The 15,819-nt window shown below is 56.8% G+C and overlaps 6 protein-coding genes across 6 annotated transcripts; 4 read left to right on the forward strand and 2 right to left on the reverse strand.

The window, feature by feature from the left end:
* Positions 1–69: 69 nt before the first annotated feature.
* On the forward strand, positions 70–4,473 carry M421DRAFT_98626 (uncharacterized protein; the record flags this gene model as incomplete). The annotated part of the gene is made up of 4 exons (XM_033598636.1): positions 70–272; positions 326–1,048; positions 1,101–2,723; positions 2,769–4,473. 4 exons carry the CDS (start codon positions 70–72, stop codon positions 4,471–4,473), a joined length of 4,254 nt encoding a protein of 1,417 aa, XP_033451728.1.
* A 766-nt stretch (positions 4,474–5,239) lies between these two features.
* On the reverse strand, positions 5,240–6,790 carry M421DRAFT_98627 (uncharacterized protein; the record flags this gene model as incomplete). Its single annotated transcript, XM_033598637.1, has 1 exon — positions 5,240–6,790. One exon carries the CDS (start codon positions 6,788–6,790, stop codon positions 5,240–5,242), a length of 1,551 nt encoding a protein of 516 aa, XP_033451729.1.
* A 708-nt stretch (positions 6,791–7,498) lies between these two features.
* Positions 7,499–10,238, reverse strand: M421DRAFT_56012 (tetrapyrrole biosynthesis, uroporphyrinogen III synthase; the record flags this gene model as incomplete). Its single annotated transcript, XM_033595353.1, has 3 exons — positions 7,499–7,569; positions 7,618–8,990; positions 9,316–10,238. The coding sequence occupies 3 exons, from the start codon at positions 10,236–10,238 to the stop codon at positions 7,499–7,501; spliced, it is 2,367 nt and encodes a 788-aa protein (XP_033451730.1).
* A 104-nt stretch (positions 10,239–10,342) lies between these two features.
* On the forward strand, positions 10,343–12,495 carry M421DRAFT_417254 (uncharacterized protein). Its single transcript, XM_033591383.1, has 3 exons — positions 10,343–10,671; positions 10,805–11,956; positions 12,010–12,495. Exons 1-3 carry the CDS (start codon positions 10,507–10,509, stop codon positions 12,229–12,231), a joined length of 1,539 nt encoding a protein of 512 aa, XP_033451731.1. The 5' UTR covers positions 10,343–10,506; the 3' UTR covers positions 12,232–12,495.
* A 259-nt stretch (positions 12,496–12,754) lies between these two features.
* On the forward strand, positions 12,755–13,839 carry M421DRAFT_417255 (bli-3 protein). Its single transcript, XM_033591384.1, has 3 exons — positions 12,755–12,916; positions 12,982–13,224; positions 13,275–13,839. Exons 1-3 carry the CDS (start codon positions 12,866–12,868, stop codon positions 13,689–13,691), a joined length of 711 nt encoding a protein of 236 aa, XP_033451732.1. The 5' UTR covers positions 12,755–12,865; the 3' UTR covers positions 13,692–13,839.
* Positions 13,840–14,053: 214 nt separating this feature from the next.
* Positions 14,054–14,754, forward strand: M421DRAFT_55681 (uncharacterized protein; the record flags this gene model as incomplete). Its single annotated transcript, XM_033595327.1, has 2 exons — positions 14,054–14,279; positions 14,333–14,754. 2 exons carry the CDS (start codon positions 14,054–14,056, stop codon positions 14,752–14,754), a joined length of 648 nt encoding a protein of 215 aa, XP_033451733.1.
* Between the last annotated feature and the right edge of the window lie 1,065 nt (positions 14,755–15,819).

The following is a 15,819-nucleotide window of genomic DNA, read 5'->3' on the forward strand; positions in this document are numbered from 1 at the left end:
TGCTGCCTGCCAGCCATCCATCCCTCCATCGTCGGTGCCCATCGTTGGTTGCATCACACCCACCCAGCCATGGCCGCCCCGCACAGCAACGGCCGGGCGAAGAAGACGTCCAAGCCCAAGGCCAATGGCTACCTCAACGCCTCGCCCAACGTCGGCTCCACGAGCGGCAGTCTCGACGCACGCGCCGAAAAGTCGCATTCTTCCACCCTCGCCGTGCGCCAGAGGAAACAATCAAGGACGTTTGCAGGCGCCATCACAAGCATCGTGCTGAGGCGCGTCTCCCTCTGCCCTCCATCCACCACTGCCGCAGTACTGACATGCACAGGTTGTCGATATGGTACTTCATCATCACCGCCGCCTTCACGTGTCCGTCCTCTTTGACGCAGCTGGACCACTCCTCGCCCCGTGTCTGCACTCCATACCTGCAGGCTCGAGCCTACGCAACGCCCTACCTGGATCCCTACTACCAGACCTATCTGGCGCCCCACGTCGGGAAGGTCAAGCCCTACGCCGATGGCTTCGAGCGCCAGGTGTACGCTCCCGCCGTGACGTTTGCCAAAAAGCAGTACGATACGTACGGTGCACACCGGGTCGACCTCGCACAGAAGCAGGCCAGGGCCAGCTGGGACAAGACCCTGCGCCCACACGTCCAGACTGCCCAGAACGCGGCTCAGACGCAGTACGATGCCTATCTCGGACACCATGTCAAGAGGGCGTTGGATGCTGCCAGCCCCTACTTCAACCAGGCCAAGGCCAGCTCCAGCACCATCTACCACAAGTCGGTCCTTCCTGCGTACGAGGCTTCCCTGCCTTATCTGCGCAAAGCTCGTGTTCAAGGCCACCATGTCATCGTCCATGTCGTCTTCCCTCGCGTCCGCTCTGCACAGGATGCCACTTGGTCTTTTCTGCTCCGCAACGTCTGGCCCCAGCTTCGCCTTCTCTACGGTGACAATGTCGAGCCCCAACTCGTCCGCATCTCGGAGCGTCTGGGCCGCTACCGTGACCAGCAAAAGGTCGAGTCCGTCGTGGACGCCCTCCACTCTGAGACGTGAGTGCTTACCTGAGTTTGGTGCTCCTGTTCTTTGCTGACCCCCCACTAGATCCACTGTTGCGTCCGAGTCTACCAAGATCGTTTCCACCGTCGCTGCCTCAAGCTCCAGCTCCATTGCTTCTGTTGCATCTGCGTCCATCAGCTCGGCCAGCGAAGCAGCCGCGAGCGTCGTACACAGCATTCTGGGTGGAGAGTCGGCTAGCGCCAGTACTGTCGAGGCCCAGCCAGCGGCGTCGATGAATCCCAAGGATTCCGGTCTCTCTCCTGAGGAGCTGAAGGAGAAGCTCAATCAAGATCTCCGAACGTGGCAGAGCAAGTTCGCTGCTGCTGCTGACAAAGGTGCCGAGGACCTCGAGCAGCGCGTTGCCGAAATCACCACTCGCCAGGTAGAGAAAGGTGTTAACGGCCACGGCAAAGCCTTGCTTGTCCAGCTGGAGGAGAGCGCCGACTCTACCACCAGCAACCTGAAGAGCTACATCAAGCGCACCGTCAAGTCTCTTCCCGAGGACGCCTCTGAGGAGCAACTCGAAGCCGCACTCGAGCAGTGTAGCGCCAAGGCCCGCGAGCTCGGACAGACGGTCAAGCAAAAGGCCCAGGATATCCGCGAATGGAAGGCTTCCTACGATGCGGAGACTGACACCCTCGTACAAGCTGCTGTCAGGAGCACCGTCGAGGTTCTCGAGAAGATTCACGGACTTGGCCTCCAGGAGGTTGGCATGCGCTGGGCATGGACCGATGGCGTGACCTACAATGACTGGCAAAACTACCACAAGCTCAAGTCCACTCTTACAGAATGGCAAGCCGAGGTCGAGGCTGTCGGAGCCAGGCATGAGGGTCTTCGTGTCGCTCACGAAGAGGCAAAGACACTGGAAGACGAGGCCATGTCCGTTGCTTCCAAGAACGTCGACGAGCTTGTCCGTCTCAAGGACGTGGCCAAGTGGAAGCTTTGGGGCGATGACTCCACCGATGACTTCACAAACAACACTGTCCCTCCCCGCGCACGCAAGGTAGCTCAGCAGATCATCAACAGCGTGGAAGATGCGTCATCCAAGGTTTCGGAAGCAGTCGTTGGCTCTGAGACCCCCGTCAGCGAGAGTGTCGCCTCTTCGATTAAGAGCGTGGCCTCTGATGCTTCTTCCAAGTTGTTTGGTGTGTCTTCCAAGGTCTCAAGCTCTCTCGTTGACTCAAAAACTCCCTTGGCACAGAGCGTGGTCGCACAGGCATCGTCGGAAGCGTCGGAGATTGCCATTGATGGCGCATCAAGCGTCAGTAGTGGCGCCAGCGAGGCTGCTAGCAGTGCCTCCAGCGCTGTCTCTGCCGAGTCACCGAAGAAGGTCTGGGGCGGTGTAGCTGCCCAAGTCCTTGTCGAGGCCCGCGAGCCTGTCTTCGACCATGTCATTGAGGACGACGAGGGCGAGAACTACTCTGCCAAGCTTCAAAGTATTGTTGCTGATGCTGGTGACCGTGCAGCAGAGCTCACAAGGGCTGTCAGCGAAGCGCTTCTCGGTGCAACAAAGACACAAGGAAGCGTCGAATCTGCTACATCCCTTGCAAGCGAGCAGTACGCAAAGGCCATTGCTGCTGCCTCCAAGGCCCTGTATGGCACACAACAGCAGCCTCTTGAAAGTGCTACCAGCGTAGCTTCTGTGAAGTTTGCTGATGCCGTTACTGCGTAAGTATTGAAATCCTCGCAAACTTTAGATCTAACACAACGCAGTGCTTCTTACGCCATCTACGGCACCCCAATCCCCACTGCGGTCATCAAGACTGTACAGGTCGAAGTAAGCTCGCGTTACAGCAATGCCGTCAGCCTCGCCAGCGAACAGCTCGAGAATGCCAAGTCTCAGCTGTCAATCCTTGCATCCGGAACCCAGCAGCCTGCTTACCAGACTCTGTTGTCTGGCTTCGAGAAGGCCTACTCTGACTCCGTAGCCGCCGCCAGCCAGCAGCTGCAGGCCGCTCTCCAGTACACTGAGTCGGCGAAGAGCTATGCCGCTGGACCAACCCAAGGATACTTTGAATCAGTCTCCTCTATCGCCTCTTCAAGGTTGTCGGAGGGGCTCAGCCAGGCTTCCGCCCAGCTCTCATCGCAACCGACATCGGGTGTCGACAGTGCGCGCCGTCAGTACTACGAAGCTGTGGGTCTCGCTCACGGCCGCTACTCCGAGTTCGTCAACGCCGCCTCCAGCGCCGTCTATGGTCCTCAGCAAGGTACCGTAGAGTCATTGGCTTCGGTCGCCTCGGTATCTGCAGCTTCTGCTGCGTCTGGTATCTCTGATACTGCGAACTCCGCTGCTGCGAATGCTCAATCTGTAGCATTGAACGCTCAGGCTGCAGCCGCGTCGCTGGCTTCTCAGGTGAGCTCGGACGTCGTTGGTTCCGAGACACCGTGGACCGAGTCCGTAGCCTCCCAGGCCAGCGAGAACTGGGAAGCTCTGATTGCCAAGGCCAGCAGCCAGGTCTATGGTCAGCCTACGCCTTGGGCCGAGTCTGTCTACTCTCAAGCTGGAGCTTACGGTGCACAAGCCACTGCAAGAGCCGCTGAGCAATACGCCGGTATCCAAGCTCTCATCTCTGAGTTGGTCGTTGGTAAAGAGCCTGACTTTACCGAAAGCGTCATGAACCGTTTCGCTTCAGCGTACTCGACCGGTCTTCCGGCCGTTGTTGCCTCCGCCGAGTCGTACGTTAACGAGCAATACGGCTCCGCCAGCTCTTACGCTGGCGAGAGCTTCGATGCTGCGACTGAATACGCCGCCGATGCCTACGCCTCTGCCTCTTCTGTCGTCAGCTCAATCTTCACCCCGCCAGCCGCCGTCGAGACCATCCTCAGCCAAGCCAGCGCACAGATGGATTTGGCGCTTGAGAGTGCCTCCATCGCTGTCTATGGAACCCCTAAGGGTGCCGCTGAGCAAGCTAGCGAATCTGTGGCTAGCGCGTACGCTTCCATTCAGTCTCAGGTCAGCGAGGCCATCTACGGCACTCAGCAGGCACAAGACAGCTTCACTGCCGCTGCCGTCAGCGCGCAGGCCGCTATTAGCGCAGCCATCTTCGGTGCTCCTACGGCTACTGGCTATGCTGCCACAGTGACCAGCGGTGCCTCGGACACGTACGGCTCTGTAGTCAGCGGGGCAGGAGAGGCTTACAGCTCTGTCGCAAGCAACGCCGGAGAGGCGTACGACTCTGTCGCTTCAGTCGCTAGCGAGAACGCCGGCTACGCGTACTCGAAGATCAGCTCCGCCGTGTACGGTCCCGAGCAGGGTGCCATGGAGAGTGCAAGCAGCAGAATTGCGCTTGCTGTCGAGGCGGCCAACTCGCGCATCAGCGAGATGTATGCCAGTGCATCTATGAATGCTGGCGAGGCAGCTAGCAGCGTGTCGAGTGTTGCTACGGATGCGACGCAACGGGTCAAGGATGAGTTGTAGATGATTTCAGCTCCACTCCCCCGACCACGATCAACTGATGCACGACTGCATGTCTCTGGGCATTGTACAACCCCCTCAAACTTGTTACGACTCAAAATTGCGCTCTTTCCCCAAATCACGAAATCCCCCCACGACGACTGTACCAGTAGCTGTTTTCCCTCTTGCGTTCGTATTGCTTTATTCCCTAGCGGTCAGGTGTCAGGTTCCAGTTGAGCTGGGCCTGCATTGAGAGGGAAATGAGATGTGAAAAGATGGGACCAGGTAATACTCTTATTTGTACGCAGCTACCACGAGCATGATTAGTTGTCTGCTTATTCGGCGCGATTCTTGGTAGCGCTGCTGGCGATGTGTAAATGAATATACCCCTTCTGCTTTGACCTTGTCCCCACGAGTCTTGATCGTCACAGCACTATGACTTGCAGATAGGGAACATGCTTCATGTTCACAACACGTCTGTCGTATTGCGCTATTGCTAGGTTCCCCGTTGTCACGAGCTCCGTTATTCATTGAGGTATCTATATGTACGCCGTCTCCATTATCCAACGTGGTATCCGTGGCTCGGTACAGCGTACAATCCTCGAGGGCCGCGCGCTGAATCCATATCCATATCCAAGTCCAAATCCAAACCCAAGTCCAAGTCCGAATATAAAACCAAAAACGCCAGTCATGCACGCTCGCTCCTCATGCAATAATGCTCATCCTCATCCAATGCTCATCCTCGTCAATGCTCATCCTCGTCAATACTCGTCCTCGTCAATGCTCGAGCCTACGAGTCGCTGTCGCTCAGCGAGTCGCGACGCCCGCCACCACGGCGGTACCCGGCCATGACATCGCGACCACCGCGCTCCCGCTCGCGACGGCGACTGCTGGGACCGCCGACCTGGCTGATGCTCTCGCTCACGCCCACGCTGCCCGCCTGGCTCAGGCCAGGGATGTAGCAGGGGTAGGACATGTGGCCCTGGGTGCCTCCGTTGGCGGCGGTGAACATGTCAGACGGGGCCGACGACTGTGCTGGCTGGGAGCTGCGGTGCCTCTTCTGCGGCGACTGGGATGTGGGGCGCGAGCGGGAGCCGGCCGGACGCGGTCGGGACTGCGAAGTGCGGTCACGGGACTGCTGGCGGGCTTGCGCGCGCTCGGCCTTGGGGCGGTAGTCAGAGTAGTACGAGGACTCGGCAGCGGTGCGGTTGTCGGTGGCTTCGGTGTAGGCGGCGGTGTAGGTTGTCTGGGCGTCGTCGTCGCCGGTGGTGAAGGAGTAGGCGGCCGAAGGCGGTGCGCGACGCGCGTTGGAGGGGGCCTGGGCAGGCTTCTGGGCAGGCGAGGACGGCTTGACAGGGGACTTGGGCGTCGGGGCAGCGGCAGCGGCGGCCAAGTCGCGGGCCTCGGAATGGTCGTACTCGGACGGGGCCGTGTACTCGGTGAAGGCGCGCGTGTACTCGGTGCGGGTCTCGGCCATCTCCGGCATCTCGGAGCCGGCGTCAGAGCGCGCCTTCCTCGTCTTCTTCTGCGCGGCCCGCTCGCGCTTGGCGTCGGCCTTGTCGGCGTCCTTGCGGGCCTTGGCCTGGGCGGCCGCCGTCTTCTGGGCCTCCTTCTCGGCGGCCTTGGCGTTCTTCATGCGCTCGCGGGCGCGGCGCTCCTTCTCCTTGGCGTCCTTTTTGGGGTCGCGCTTGCCCTTGCTCACGAGCGGGCGGGCAGAGACGTGCGAGCCAAGGTCCGAGGGCTCGGTGGGCGAGTAGTCGGTGTACATGCCGTCGGCCTCGCGGTTGAGGCCGCCGACGCGGGCCGCCTTCTCGTGGCGGTAGCCGTGCAGGTCCGGGTCGTTGTAGTCGTTGGTGTGGTCGCGGCGGTGCTTCTTCTTGCGGGCGCCGTGGCCGCCGCGCAGGCCGTGGCGCGACTTGCCCTCCTCGGCGTCGCGCATCTCGGTCATGTCGGCGCTGGTGCCCGTCTCGTCCGTGTAGCCGATGCTGGTCGGGGCGCCGTAGCTGCCGCCGTGGACGACGCTGCCGCCGCCCAGACGCGTGCTCTTGGTCGCGTTGGACAGGGTGCGGCCGTCGGGGCCCTTGCGGCGCAGCACCGTCGACTTGTAGTCCTCCCAGTCGTCCTGGCGCCAGCGGAAGCCGCCGTTCTTGGCCCAGAAGAAGAACCAGATGGCCATGACCGTCATGCCCACGCCGATGAGGGCGAACAGCACCTGGAACCCGGGGCCCGACAGGTCCGTGGCCGGGCGTGCGCCCGCCGACGCGAGGTTCTTGTACACGTCGTCGCGCCGGGCGAGCGCCGGCGCCGGGCTGTCGGCCGCGAGTTCGGGGTGTGGCGCCATGGTGGGCGGGCTGGTCGAGTGTGGGCGCAGTGCACGCGGGCGGTGAGGTGCGCGACAGACAGACAGATAGCGAGTGCAGCGGGGGCAATTTGCTAATGGGTTCGGTTCGCGATAGAAATGGCGGCTGTGTTGGCTCTGGAATAACGTGTGGGGATGGAGAGAGCGATTCCCGCGGTGCGCGTGGTAGGACGGCTGCGTGGTGGGACGGCTGCGTGGCTGGCGCCTGCATATCGGGGAGGTTGGAGGGGGCTGGGCCATTGTTTTGGCACGTCTCCACGAGCAACCGCCAGAACGTCATTCGCGCCCGCTGTGCAACGGGCGGCCAATCAGCGCCCGCTGCGAGTCCGTCTGCGGGACGCGGGCGCGAAAGAGTCTTGCTGAAGGTAAGGGCGTCCCAAGCCTGTGTCCACCACCCCCTTTGGACGAATCAAAGGGACGAATCAAATGGATGAATCAAATGGACGAATCAAAGGGACGAATCAAAGGGACGAATCAAAGGGACGAATCAAATGGACGAATCAAAGGGACAATCAAAGGGACAATCAAAGGGACGATTCAAAGGGACAATCAAAGGGACGATTCAAAGCATCTGCGTAGTGCATCAATGCCTCCATTGTCTACGGAATCTAACAAAGCCTTCGACAAGCATCCTCCAAGTCCTCCGTAGCCGCGCCCCATGTCTGGCCCTGTGTGACACCCTGCCATGCTCTACCAGGTGGTCGGCACCTTGGGGTAGTCGTCTTTGCTAATCTTCAGGTCCTCGAATACTGAGTCGTCGCCTGATACGTCAGCACATGCAAAGTCGCGTCGAGCTTCTACAGCCTTACCTTTGAGGTGCTGCACACGGACCTCGTCTTCGTGCTCGAGCTGCTCAATTTCTTCTTTCGCTGTCGCCTTGCCGTGTCTCTCGTTCTTCTTCGTGGCCTCGACGGCCTTGTCGGTGTCCTCGCCGATGAGCAGGATCTGACAGTACTCGTGGTCGAGGTACTTTGGCTTGACCTCTGACCACGCAAGACCGCGGAACTCTTCGATTATCTCTTTGGAGAAGTCGGGTTTTTGAGGGAGAGAAGCGTTCGCTGGGCCGCTTCGCTCCGGGTTCTTCACACTGATGACGAAGCTGCCCTGATCCTTGATGCCAAGATCCTCCTGAACCTCACCCATCTCGGACGGGATAGTGGTAGAGTACACGAGGTGCGTGGTAGCGTCGTCGGTGCGCGTGATGAGGTACACACCCTCTGCAACCGGTGTGACAGGATCGTTGCGGCGGGTGCCTTGCGTCTGGGTGTTGTACTCTGACCCCTGGAAGAAGTTGTCCTTCAGGTCCTGGATGCTTGTGTTGGCCTTCTCCACAAACGCCATGAAGCGGTCGTTGTGAGATTTGGGAAACACCTTCTTGGGTAGCGCGAACAGGCGGTTGTTCTTGAGGTCTTGCACAGCACCATCGCCAAGCCTGGCCCCTGCAGGTATAGGTCGAAGCACGAAGAATGTACGCTGGAGGTCGCCAACACTCTCAGCCTCGTCGACACTGACACGGTTGCGTGTGAAGAAGTAGATGACTCCCTTCTCGAGAATATTGGACGGCATCTTCTTCTCACGCTGTGATGATAGCTCAATTGCGCCGTCACCATTGGTTTCGGGCTTCGCAACCACTTGCTCGACCTTGTTGTCAGAAGACGATTTCGTTGCGCCGTCACCGTTGGTTTCAACCTTCGCAACCGCTTGCTCAGGCTTGTTATTAGAAGACGGCTTCGTCTTGCCACCACCTTCTTGATCATTGGTGTCCTTCTGATCTGTGTCCTCTTCCTTGGTAGCATTTTCGCTTTTATCCTTCAATGGCTGCTCGCTCGACTTAATCTCGTCCGTTTCGTTTTCGGCATCCTTCACCACATCCTGTGCCGCTTCTCGCATCTCAGCGTCATTGTCGGCCTTGGTATTGTCTTCGTGCTCGAGCATACTATCGATTGTTGGCTGGTTCTTCGGCGCCTTGCGACCTCTCTTGGGAGATGTCCCAGCGTCGACGTCTGCCTCCGCCTTTCGCTTGGCCCCAGCTACAGCAGCATCGTTGTTCTTAGCTGGGCTCGACGTGTCACTGCCGTTATGGGTCGAAGAGCGTGTGGCTGCCATTACGGTGATGTATCCGGTATGTGAAGGGTAGAATTGGGAAAGTACTGTAGAGGAGTCAGTTGGATGGACTGAGAGCCTCGAGAGTGTCTTGACGTAACAGTTCTTGGGGCGCGTCTTAACTTTGAGCAGCTCTCTCCTAGCGCGTTTTCTCGCGTTATTATACGTCACTATTTTGCACTTGATCACGTGATAACCTATCGGACTCGATGTGGGCGGGCTGCACGATGCCATCTTCAGGAGACGATCCTTGAGTTCGTAGTGTCTGTCTTCTACTCAGCCTGAGTGGATATCTGCAACGTGAAGTACTCATTCGCGGTACACCACCAAGCACGTCCGACTGTTCACTCGGCGCAGGTTAGGTTGGGGGACAGATGGAGGTAGTGATTATCTATACCTATGACTGTGACCTCAGGTATGCTCTTATGCCTTCAGCAATTCCTTCCGGACTTGGCTTCTGAGCAACGACATCAGGCGTGAAATCAAATTCGGTGATTAGGTAGTCGCGGGTCGTGGGGCCAATGGTTACGATCCGGGTATCTCTGGAACCGTTGTCCTTCTTGCTTTTGCCGGTTGCAGCGTCCAACAGGTTCAAACTCTCAAGCAGTGCCTGGCAGCCAGTCGGTGAGAAGACCACAATCCACTGGCGTGTCGATCCGCTACCTGCGTTCTTCTGCCATATCCTGGTGAAGTCGGTCTTAAACGACTGCATTTCGCCTGTCTCGTAGATCACGAGTTCATTCACTCTGGCGCTCTTATCTGAAGGCAGCTTTTCCGACTGCAGGGTCTTCGGTATGATGTCTCTTCTCTTGTCACCCACCATGAACAGGATCGGGGGGTTCGAGACATGAGGATACAGAGTATTGTAGTGCTCCAGTATGAACCCTGCCAGGGCTTCCCCATTTCCAGTCTCTTCGCCTAGGATAGGACAACGTAAATCCAATGCGCGTAGTCCACGCGCGGTAGCTGGTCCAACGACATAGAGGGGCAAGCTTTCAGGTAGCAACTCGTCGACTGGATGAACGCCTTCTTCACGAATACCTTCGACAACTTCATTAAAGGCTTCTACGGCCCGCTGTGAGGTGAAAATCAGGGCTCCATATGTTGCAAGACCATTTTGCGATGTCGGCACCAATCCTCGGTTGAGTATATGCTGGCGCACATTGTCCAGGGCGTCCCGCTTGAACCTGTGTTCGAGGACAGGGACGAACACCGGCGCATATTGGTTGTTGTCGCAGGTAGAGAACAGCTCTTCGTATGTATCGGTCGGTACCGACTTGGTCTTGAGGAATAATATTGGGACCCGCCCTCTCGAGAGCTCCGCCATTGTCTTTGTCGAGTGAAAGGAAACTTTGTTCCCAGTAAGTCAGGCTCGCTCTTACTGGTTGAAATCACGCTAAACGGCAGTTCCACCGCGGCTCACCCGTGCACCGCTCAAGCCTCAAGGGCAACCTTGGAGTGCCCGCCCAATTTGTCCATAATTTGTCCTCAGGGCCTGACAATTCCCCATCTCCCTCGCCCGGTCCTCACCTCTCCACCCTCGCCCGTCCTTCCCATTTCACCGATTGGATTTCCCACTCCAATTGATCGTCAAGATGGCCGAACTCGCGACCCCCTCTGCTGCCCAGGTGGCTACCGCCGACGCCGCATCTCCTCAAGAGAAGCAGCAGAACGTCCGCCCTGAGAAGCCAGACGAGGACAAATACAAGGAGGACCTCGCCAAGGCCGAAAAGGAGCACCAGGCGGTGCAAGAGAAGCTCGTATGTATTCACGATTTCGATATTCGCTTAGTCGCGCGCACATGCTTGTCGCAGATGCGCACAGTTTACTGTCGGCTACCTGCAGCGTCTGCGAATGACGCATTTGGCCTCATAATGTCTAACAATATTGTAGAACGCCGCTAAGGCCAAGCTCGACGCCGCCCGCCCGAACAACAAGGACTCCCCCAACGCCAAGCGCCAGCAGGAGCTCAAGACTGAGCTGAACGCTATCCGCCAGGCCCAGCAGGGCAACAAGACCGGCCGCAATGCCATCTTCGAGAAGATGAAGAAGCTCGACGAGCAGCTCAAGTCGCGCCAGAACGAGCTCAAGACCAACAAGAGCCGCGTCAACTTCAAGTCCGCCGAAGATGTTGACCAGGAGATCGCGCGTCTCCAGAAGCAGGTTGACTCTGGCATGATGAAGCTCGTCGATGAGAAGAAAGCTCTCTCTGAGATCTCCTCGCTCCACAAGGCGCGCAAGAACTTCTCTGGCTTCGACTCGCAGCAGAAGGCCATCGACGACATCAAGGCCCAGATTGCTGAACAGAAGAAGCTCCTCGACGACCCCGAGCAGAAAGCCTTGAGCGAGAGATACACAAAGCTCCAGACTGAGCTGGATGGCCTGAAGGCTGAGCAGGACGAGGCTTTCAAGAACCTCAAGGCTCTGCGTGAGGCTACCGACAAGGCCCGCGCCGAGCAGCAGGAGAAGTACCTCGCCAGGAAAGAGCTCAAGGACACGTTCTACCAACAGAAGCGTGCATTCCAGGAGTACGACTTCCAGGCCCGCAAGGCCCGCAACGAGCGCAGGAAGCAAGAGCAGGTCCAGTACCTCGCTGGTAAGCGCAAGCAGGCTGCCGAGCAGCGTCTCGAGGAGGCCAGCGCACCCGCATTCCAGGACGAGATCTACGCCACCGAGGGTCTCATCCGCCACTTCGATCCGTCTGCTCTTCCCGCAAAGGAGACTACTTCTGCCGGAAAGTTCGCTGCCTCCGCTCAACGCACCGTCGAGGCCTCTGAAATCAAGGGTACTCGCATCTCCAAGAAGGACACGGAGGAGGAGAGCTACTTCACAGGCACTGGTGGCAAGAAGGGCAAGAAGGGCGGCAAGAAGGGAGGTGCGGCCCCGCCCCCTTCAAAGTTTAATCTGAACCTCGGTGTCATTGAGGAGCTCGCCAAGGTTGGTGTTGACGCACCTTCAAGCCAGGCTGATGTCCCTGCCACCGTCGAGAAACTCAAGGAGAAGCTTGCTCATTGGAAGGAGGACCAGGACCGCAAGACCAAGGAGGTATGTCTCGCCCAGTTTTCATCCTCTGGGTAAAACAAGCTAACGAGATATAGAACGTTGAGAAAGCGAAGAAGGAGATCGCGCGCCTCGAGGCTGAAGAGGATGCCGCCAATGGTACCACAGACGCCGCCCGCAAGCCCGCCCAAAAGAACCAGGCTGTCAACGGCTCTGCCTCCCCATCAGCTGAGCTCGCTCAGGAAAACGGCGCTGCTGCTGATGTCGCTGAGGACCTGAAGAAGGCCTCCATTGAGGATAATGAGTCCACCGAGGCATAGAACGCCTTGGAACTACCGACTGTTCAACTTGCATGTCATTGAAAAAGTACAGTGATCTGTTCGAGATCTATCACGGCCATGAGTTCGGCATCTTATCCTTTTTAGCCCAATTATTCCCTCTAGCATGGTTAATGGGACAACAGCGGCATGGCATGAGGTCTATGTTCTGCGCAGTGTTTTAATACGCCTTTCTGGTTTGCGTATGAGCACTGAGCTTTTAGATCGTAATATATCTCCTTAATGTTCAGTCTTCGTGCACCTCTATGAGCGGCTAATACCCCGTCCTGCCGGATCCTGAGCGTACAGGTCCGTTGTCGCCACCCAGCTTCGTGATCACGGATCGATACCGCCTTCTACTGGCTTTTGCTGCAAAATAAAGTGCTCTAAATCAAACGAAAGCCGTGTGAAGGGTTGAGTACAGCGGTGTGTTGAGCAGCGACGGTGCAAGCAAAGATCGCAGCTTCGGTACCCGGATTGCTCCAGAGTTGACAAGTATATAGCTATTCGGACGCCCTCAATAAACCGCAGAGTCTAGATCACGCCTTCGGTTTCGCAGACTGTCAGCTCCGATCACAAAGTCCGTCATGTGGGGGCTGGAGCATACGTCATAGGAATTGCAAACCCACCTACAAGAATGCACTTCGTCACGAAACTTAACCCCTCACAACAGCACTCCCTCTCAAAGGTACGACGACACCAATGTTTCGTTCAATCGCACTCGCAAGACGCGGACTGACAGCTGTTCCACAGTTCTCGTTCCAAAGTAAATTCACACGCATCCCACAAGCTTGCACCATGTCCTCTTTCAGCAACACCGACACCGGCTCCAAAACTGCCGACCCTTACACCGCAAAGAACAAGGATGAGGCCTCCTTGAAGGAGAAGGTCGAGGACCTCTTTACCTTTATCGACAAGACCAAGTTCTGTTTATTTACCACACACGCTGGCGACAGCGACCTGCTTGCCAGCCGCGCTATGGCTCTCGCCGCCAAGGTACGTCACCCGTAGGCTAACCGCTGATATAGCTTCTAACATCATCCCAGGAGGGCAATGGCTTCGACCTCCTCTTCCACACCAACACCGAGTCCGGGAAGACTGATGACCTCAAGGAGGACTCGTCAGTCAACATTGGCTTCATCAACAACTCGGGAGAGTGGGCTTCCATCTCCGGCCACGCCTCGATCGAGACCAACCGCGATATCGTCAGGAAGCATTACTCCCCGGCTCTGAAGGCTTGGATTGGTGACCTCGGCGACGGCAAGCACGACGGTGGCCCAGAGGATCCCCGCATTGGCATCATCAGGGTCAAGGCCAAAACTGTACAGTACGCTGTCTCGAGGAGAACAACCGTTGGTGGCTTCGTCGAGCTGGCCAAGGGCATTGCGACCGGCGAGGCTCCCAGCGTCAACAAGCTGAGGCACATTGATGAGTCCGAGATTTCGCAGTGGAAGTCCCAGTAAATACTTCGGCATCATTTCTCTGCTTAGTATAATCTGAGCCGATCTTGACGGATGAGTCAACTCTCTTTGCATACTGCATGTATCGCACGAGCCATCTGTACCTTTATGCATAATTAGTCAAATAAACAAAACAATTGAAAAAAGCCACCAAAGTCACATCTCCATGATGCCTCATCGTGCCTCTGCTTTAGCGTGTGGCAGATTTACACAGTGAGAGGAAAGGCCTAGCTCCAAACGAGTGACGTCAGTACGACGGAAGTCCCATTCGGCTTTCACATGTTTGTTCCAATGTCAACACATCCGTTGCACCAATTTCTACCGTCGCTCTCAGCACTGAAGATACCTCTCCAGATTCAACAATCATGGAGAACCCGGTTGAAGAAATAACGAATGTAATACATCTGCTCACACAGTCACCGCCATCAACACAACGACAAACCGTTGAAAAGTACTTCACACCCAATGCTTCTTTCACGCATCCATTTTGCCGTACTGGGCAATGGCCGAACTCCAGATTGCTAGTTGGGCTGATCTATCGTTGGTACAAGATCATGAGTCCAAGCATCGACATCACAGTACAAAGTGTTGGTACGTGTAGCTTCCACCTGCCAGGCGTCCAATCGCAGACTGACATGGACTAGCTTACGATGAATCGAATCTCATCATCTACGTCTCGATATTTCAGATCTTCCGCATCTGGCTTATACCTTTCTACTATGCACCGGTATACTTGACCTCGGTCATCAAGCTCGAACGCAACAACGACGATAGGAAATACTATATAGAATCACAAGATGACCTCTATGCTATAGACCAGTGGATAAGATTCATTGCGCCAGGTGGCTGGATACTAGTTTACTTATGGCAGTTCTGGGCATCCTTCTTTTGTGTCATTGGCACCATTGTGCTGCACCCAATTACTCTACTAGAAGAGCGTGCCAGCAGAGGCGATGGAGGCGAGATCGAATGGCAGAGAAAGAAGAAGCCAGTCGGACAAATGGACGGCATGAGCGCAGCAGAGGTTTTGCAGGGAACAGAGCTCAAGGGGCGAGTTATTGGTTGATAAGCACAATGCGCTCGCACTTTACACCCAGTAGTCAACACTACGCATGTTCCTGCAGTAGCTCCAGCGGAGTTCGACCAGCGACCATTGATACGAAGTTTTGGGGTAGAGAAGATGCGACGCAATTCGCGAACATCTGATGACAGCGACGCTCTACTACCGAAGTCTAGCGAGTCCTTCACAAGATGTCACAAAAATCGCAGCGTCGATTACTCGACCCGAGACATCTACTACGAAGACACGAGCAGCTTCTCTTCACACTGGTCATCAGCAGCGGGCAGGGTTGTTCATGCAGTGCCGTTGATCCGCATGTGACGACACACATACATATGCGCGACCGTATTGAAGGCTGGCAGCCTTGTCGGGGACGTGGCAAACAGCACACTCAGCGGTGCACCTGCATGCAGTGCACACTCACGAGATCACATCCTTCGAGCCTTGGATTTACCACCTGCCACTCTAAATTTAGTCTACAGTAGACAGCAAACTCACTGACAGCACGACCTTCCAGCTGCACTATACCACTTCAATATGACCGGGCCGTGCTAAACTTATTATCTATCGCTTGAAGAAGAAACATGGCAAGGGTGACGTTGGCCGACTAAAGCCCTAGATAACGGTATCCCGTACCGTCAAACTCAATGCTCGCCTCTGGACCGGCACATACACACCTGTGCGATACCTGATTAAGTTGACGGACAGCGACGGTTTCTCCTGAGGTGTGGGGGTCAACCAGAGTTGATTCGAGGCGAGGATGCAGTCGAGATTGACATCCTTGTACCGAGTCTAAGGCACAGTTCACGACACCCAAGCCGCGCGCAGGGCTCAAGTTTTCCTCTGTTGATGGGAGCTGAGATAAGGTAAGGCTCGAGCCAGTGCGGAGGCGACTACAGAGTCTTGACTGCTGTCGCTATCCTCAGAGCAGCAAAGATCATACATCCGTCGTGTGCCGAGGACGCAGTAGTGTACACGCGATGGCCCGGGGGCTGGCAAAATGTGCAGGCAAGCCCTTTTGCAAAAGAGACGGTGTCGCGAGGGTTGGCAGTCGAAATGGCTCGCTCTAGC

The sequence above is a fragment of the Didymella exigua genome (genome assembly GCF_010094145.1).
Source record: "Didymella exigua CBS 183.55 unplaced genomic scaffold M421scaffold_5, whole genome shotgun sequence".
Lineage (NCBI taxonomy): Eukaryota > Fungi > Ascomycota > Dothideomycetes > Pleosporales > Didymellaceae > Didymella > Didymella exigua.

Excerpts from the sequence above, each read along its gene's own strand:
- M421DRAFT_417254 (XM_033591383.1), top strand. The coding sequence starts at position 10,507 with ATGGCCGAACTCGCGACCCCCTCTGCTGCCCAGGTGGCTACCGCCGAC. Across the intron at positions 10,672-10,804 it reads AGGCGGTGCAAGAGAAGCTC|AACGCCGCTAAGGCCAAGCT; the intron begins GTATGTATTCAC and ends ACAATATTGTAG. Across the intron at positions 11,957-12,009 it reads AGGACCGCAAGACCAAGGAG|AACGTTGAGAAAGCGAAGAA; the intron begins GTATGTCTCGCC and ends AACGAGATATAG.
- M421DRAFT_417255 (XM_033591384.1), top strand. The coding sequence starts at position 12,866 with ATGCACTTCGTCACGAAACTTAACCCCTCACAACAGCACTCCCTCTCA. Across the intron at positions 12,917-12,981 it reads AACAGCACTCCCTCTCAAAG|TTCTCGTTCCAAAGTAAATT; the intron begins GTACGACGACAC and ends GCTGTTCCACAG. Across the intron at positions 13,225-13,274 it reads CTATGGCTCTCGCCGCCAAG|GAGGGCAATGGCTTCGACCT; the intron begins GTACGTCACCCG and ends ACATCATCCCAG.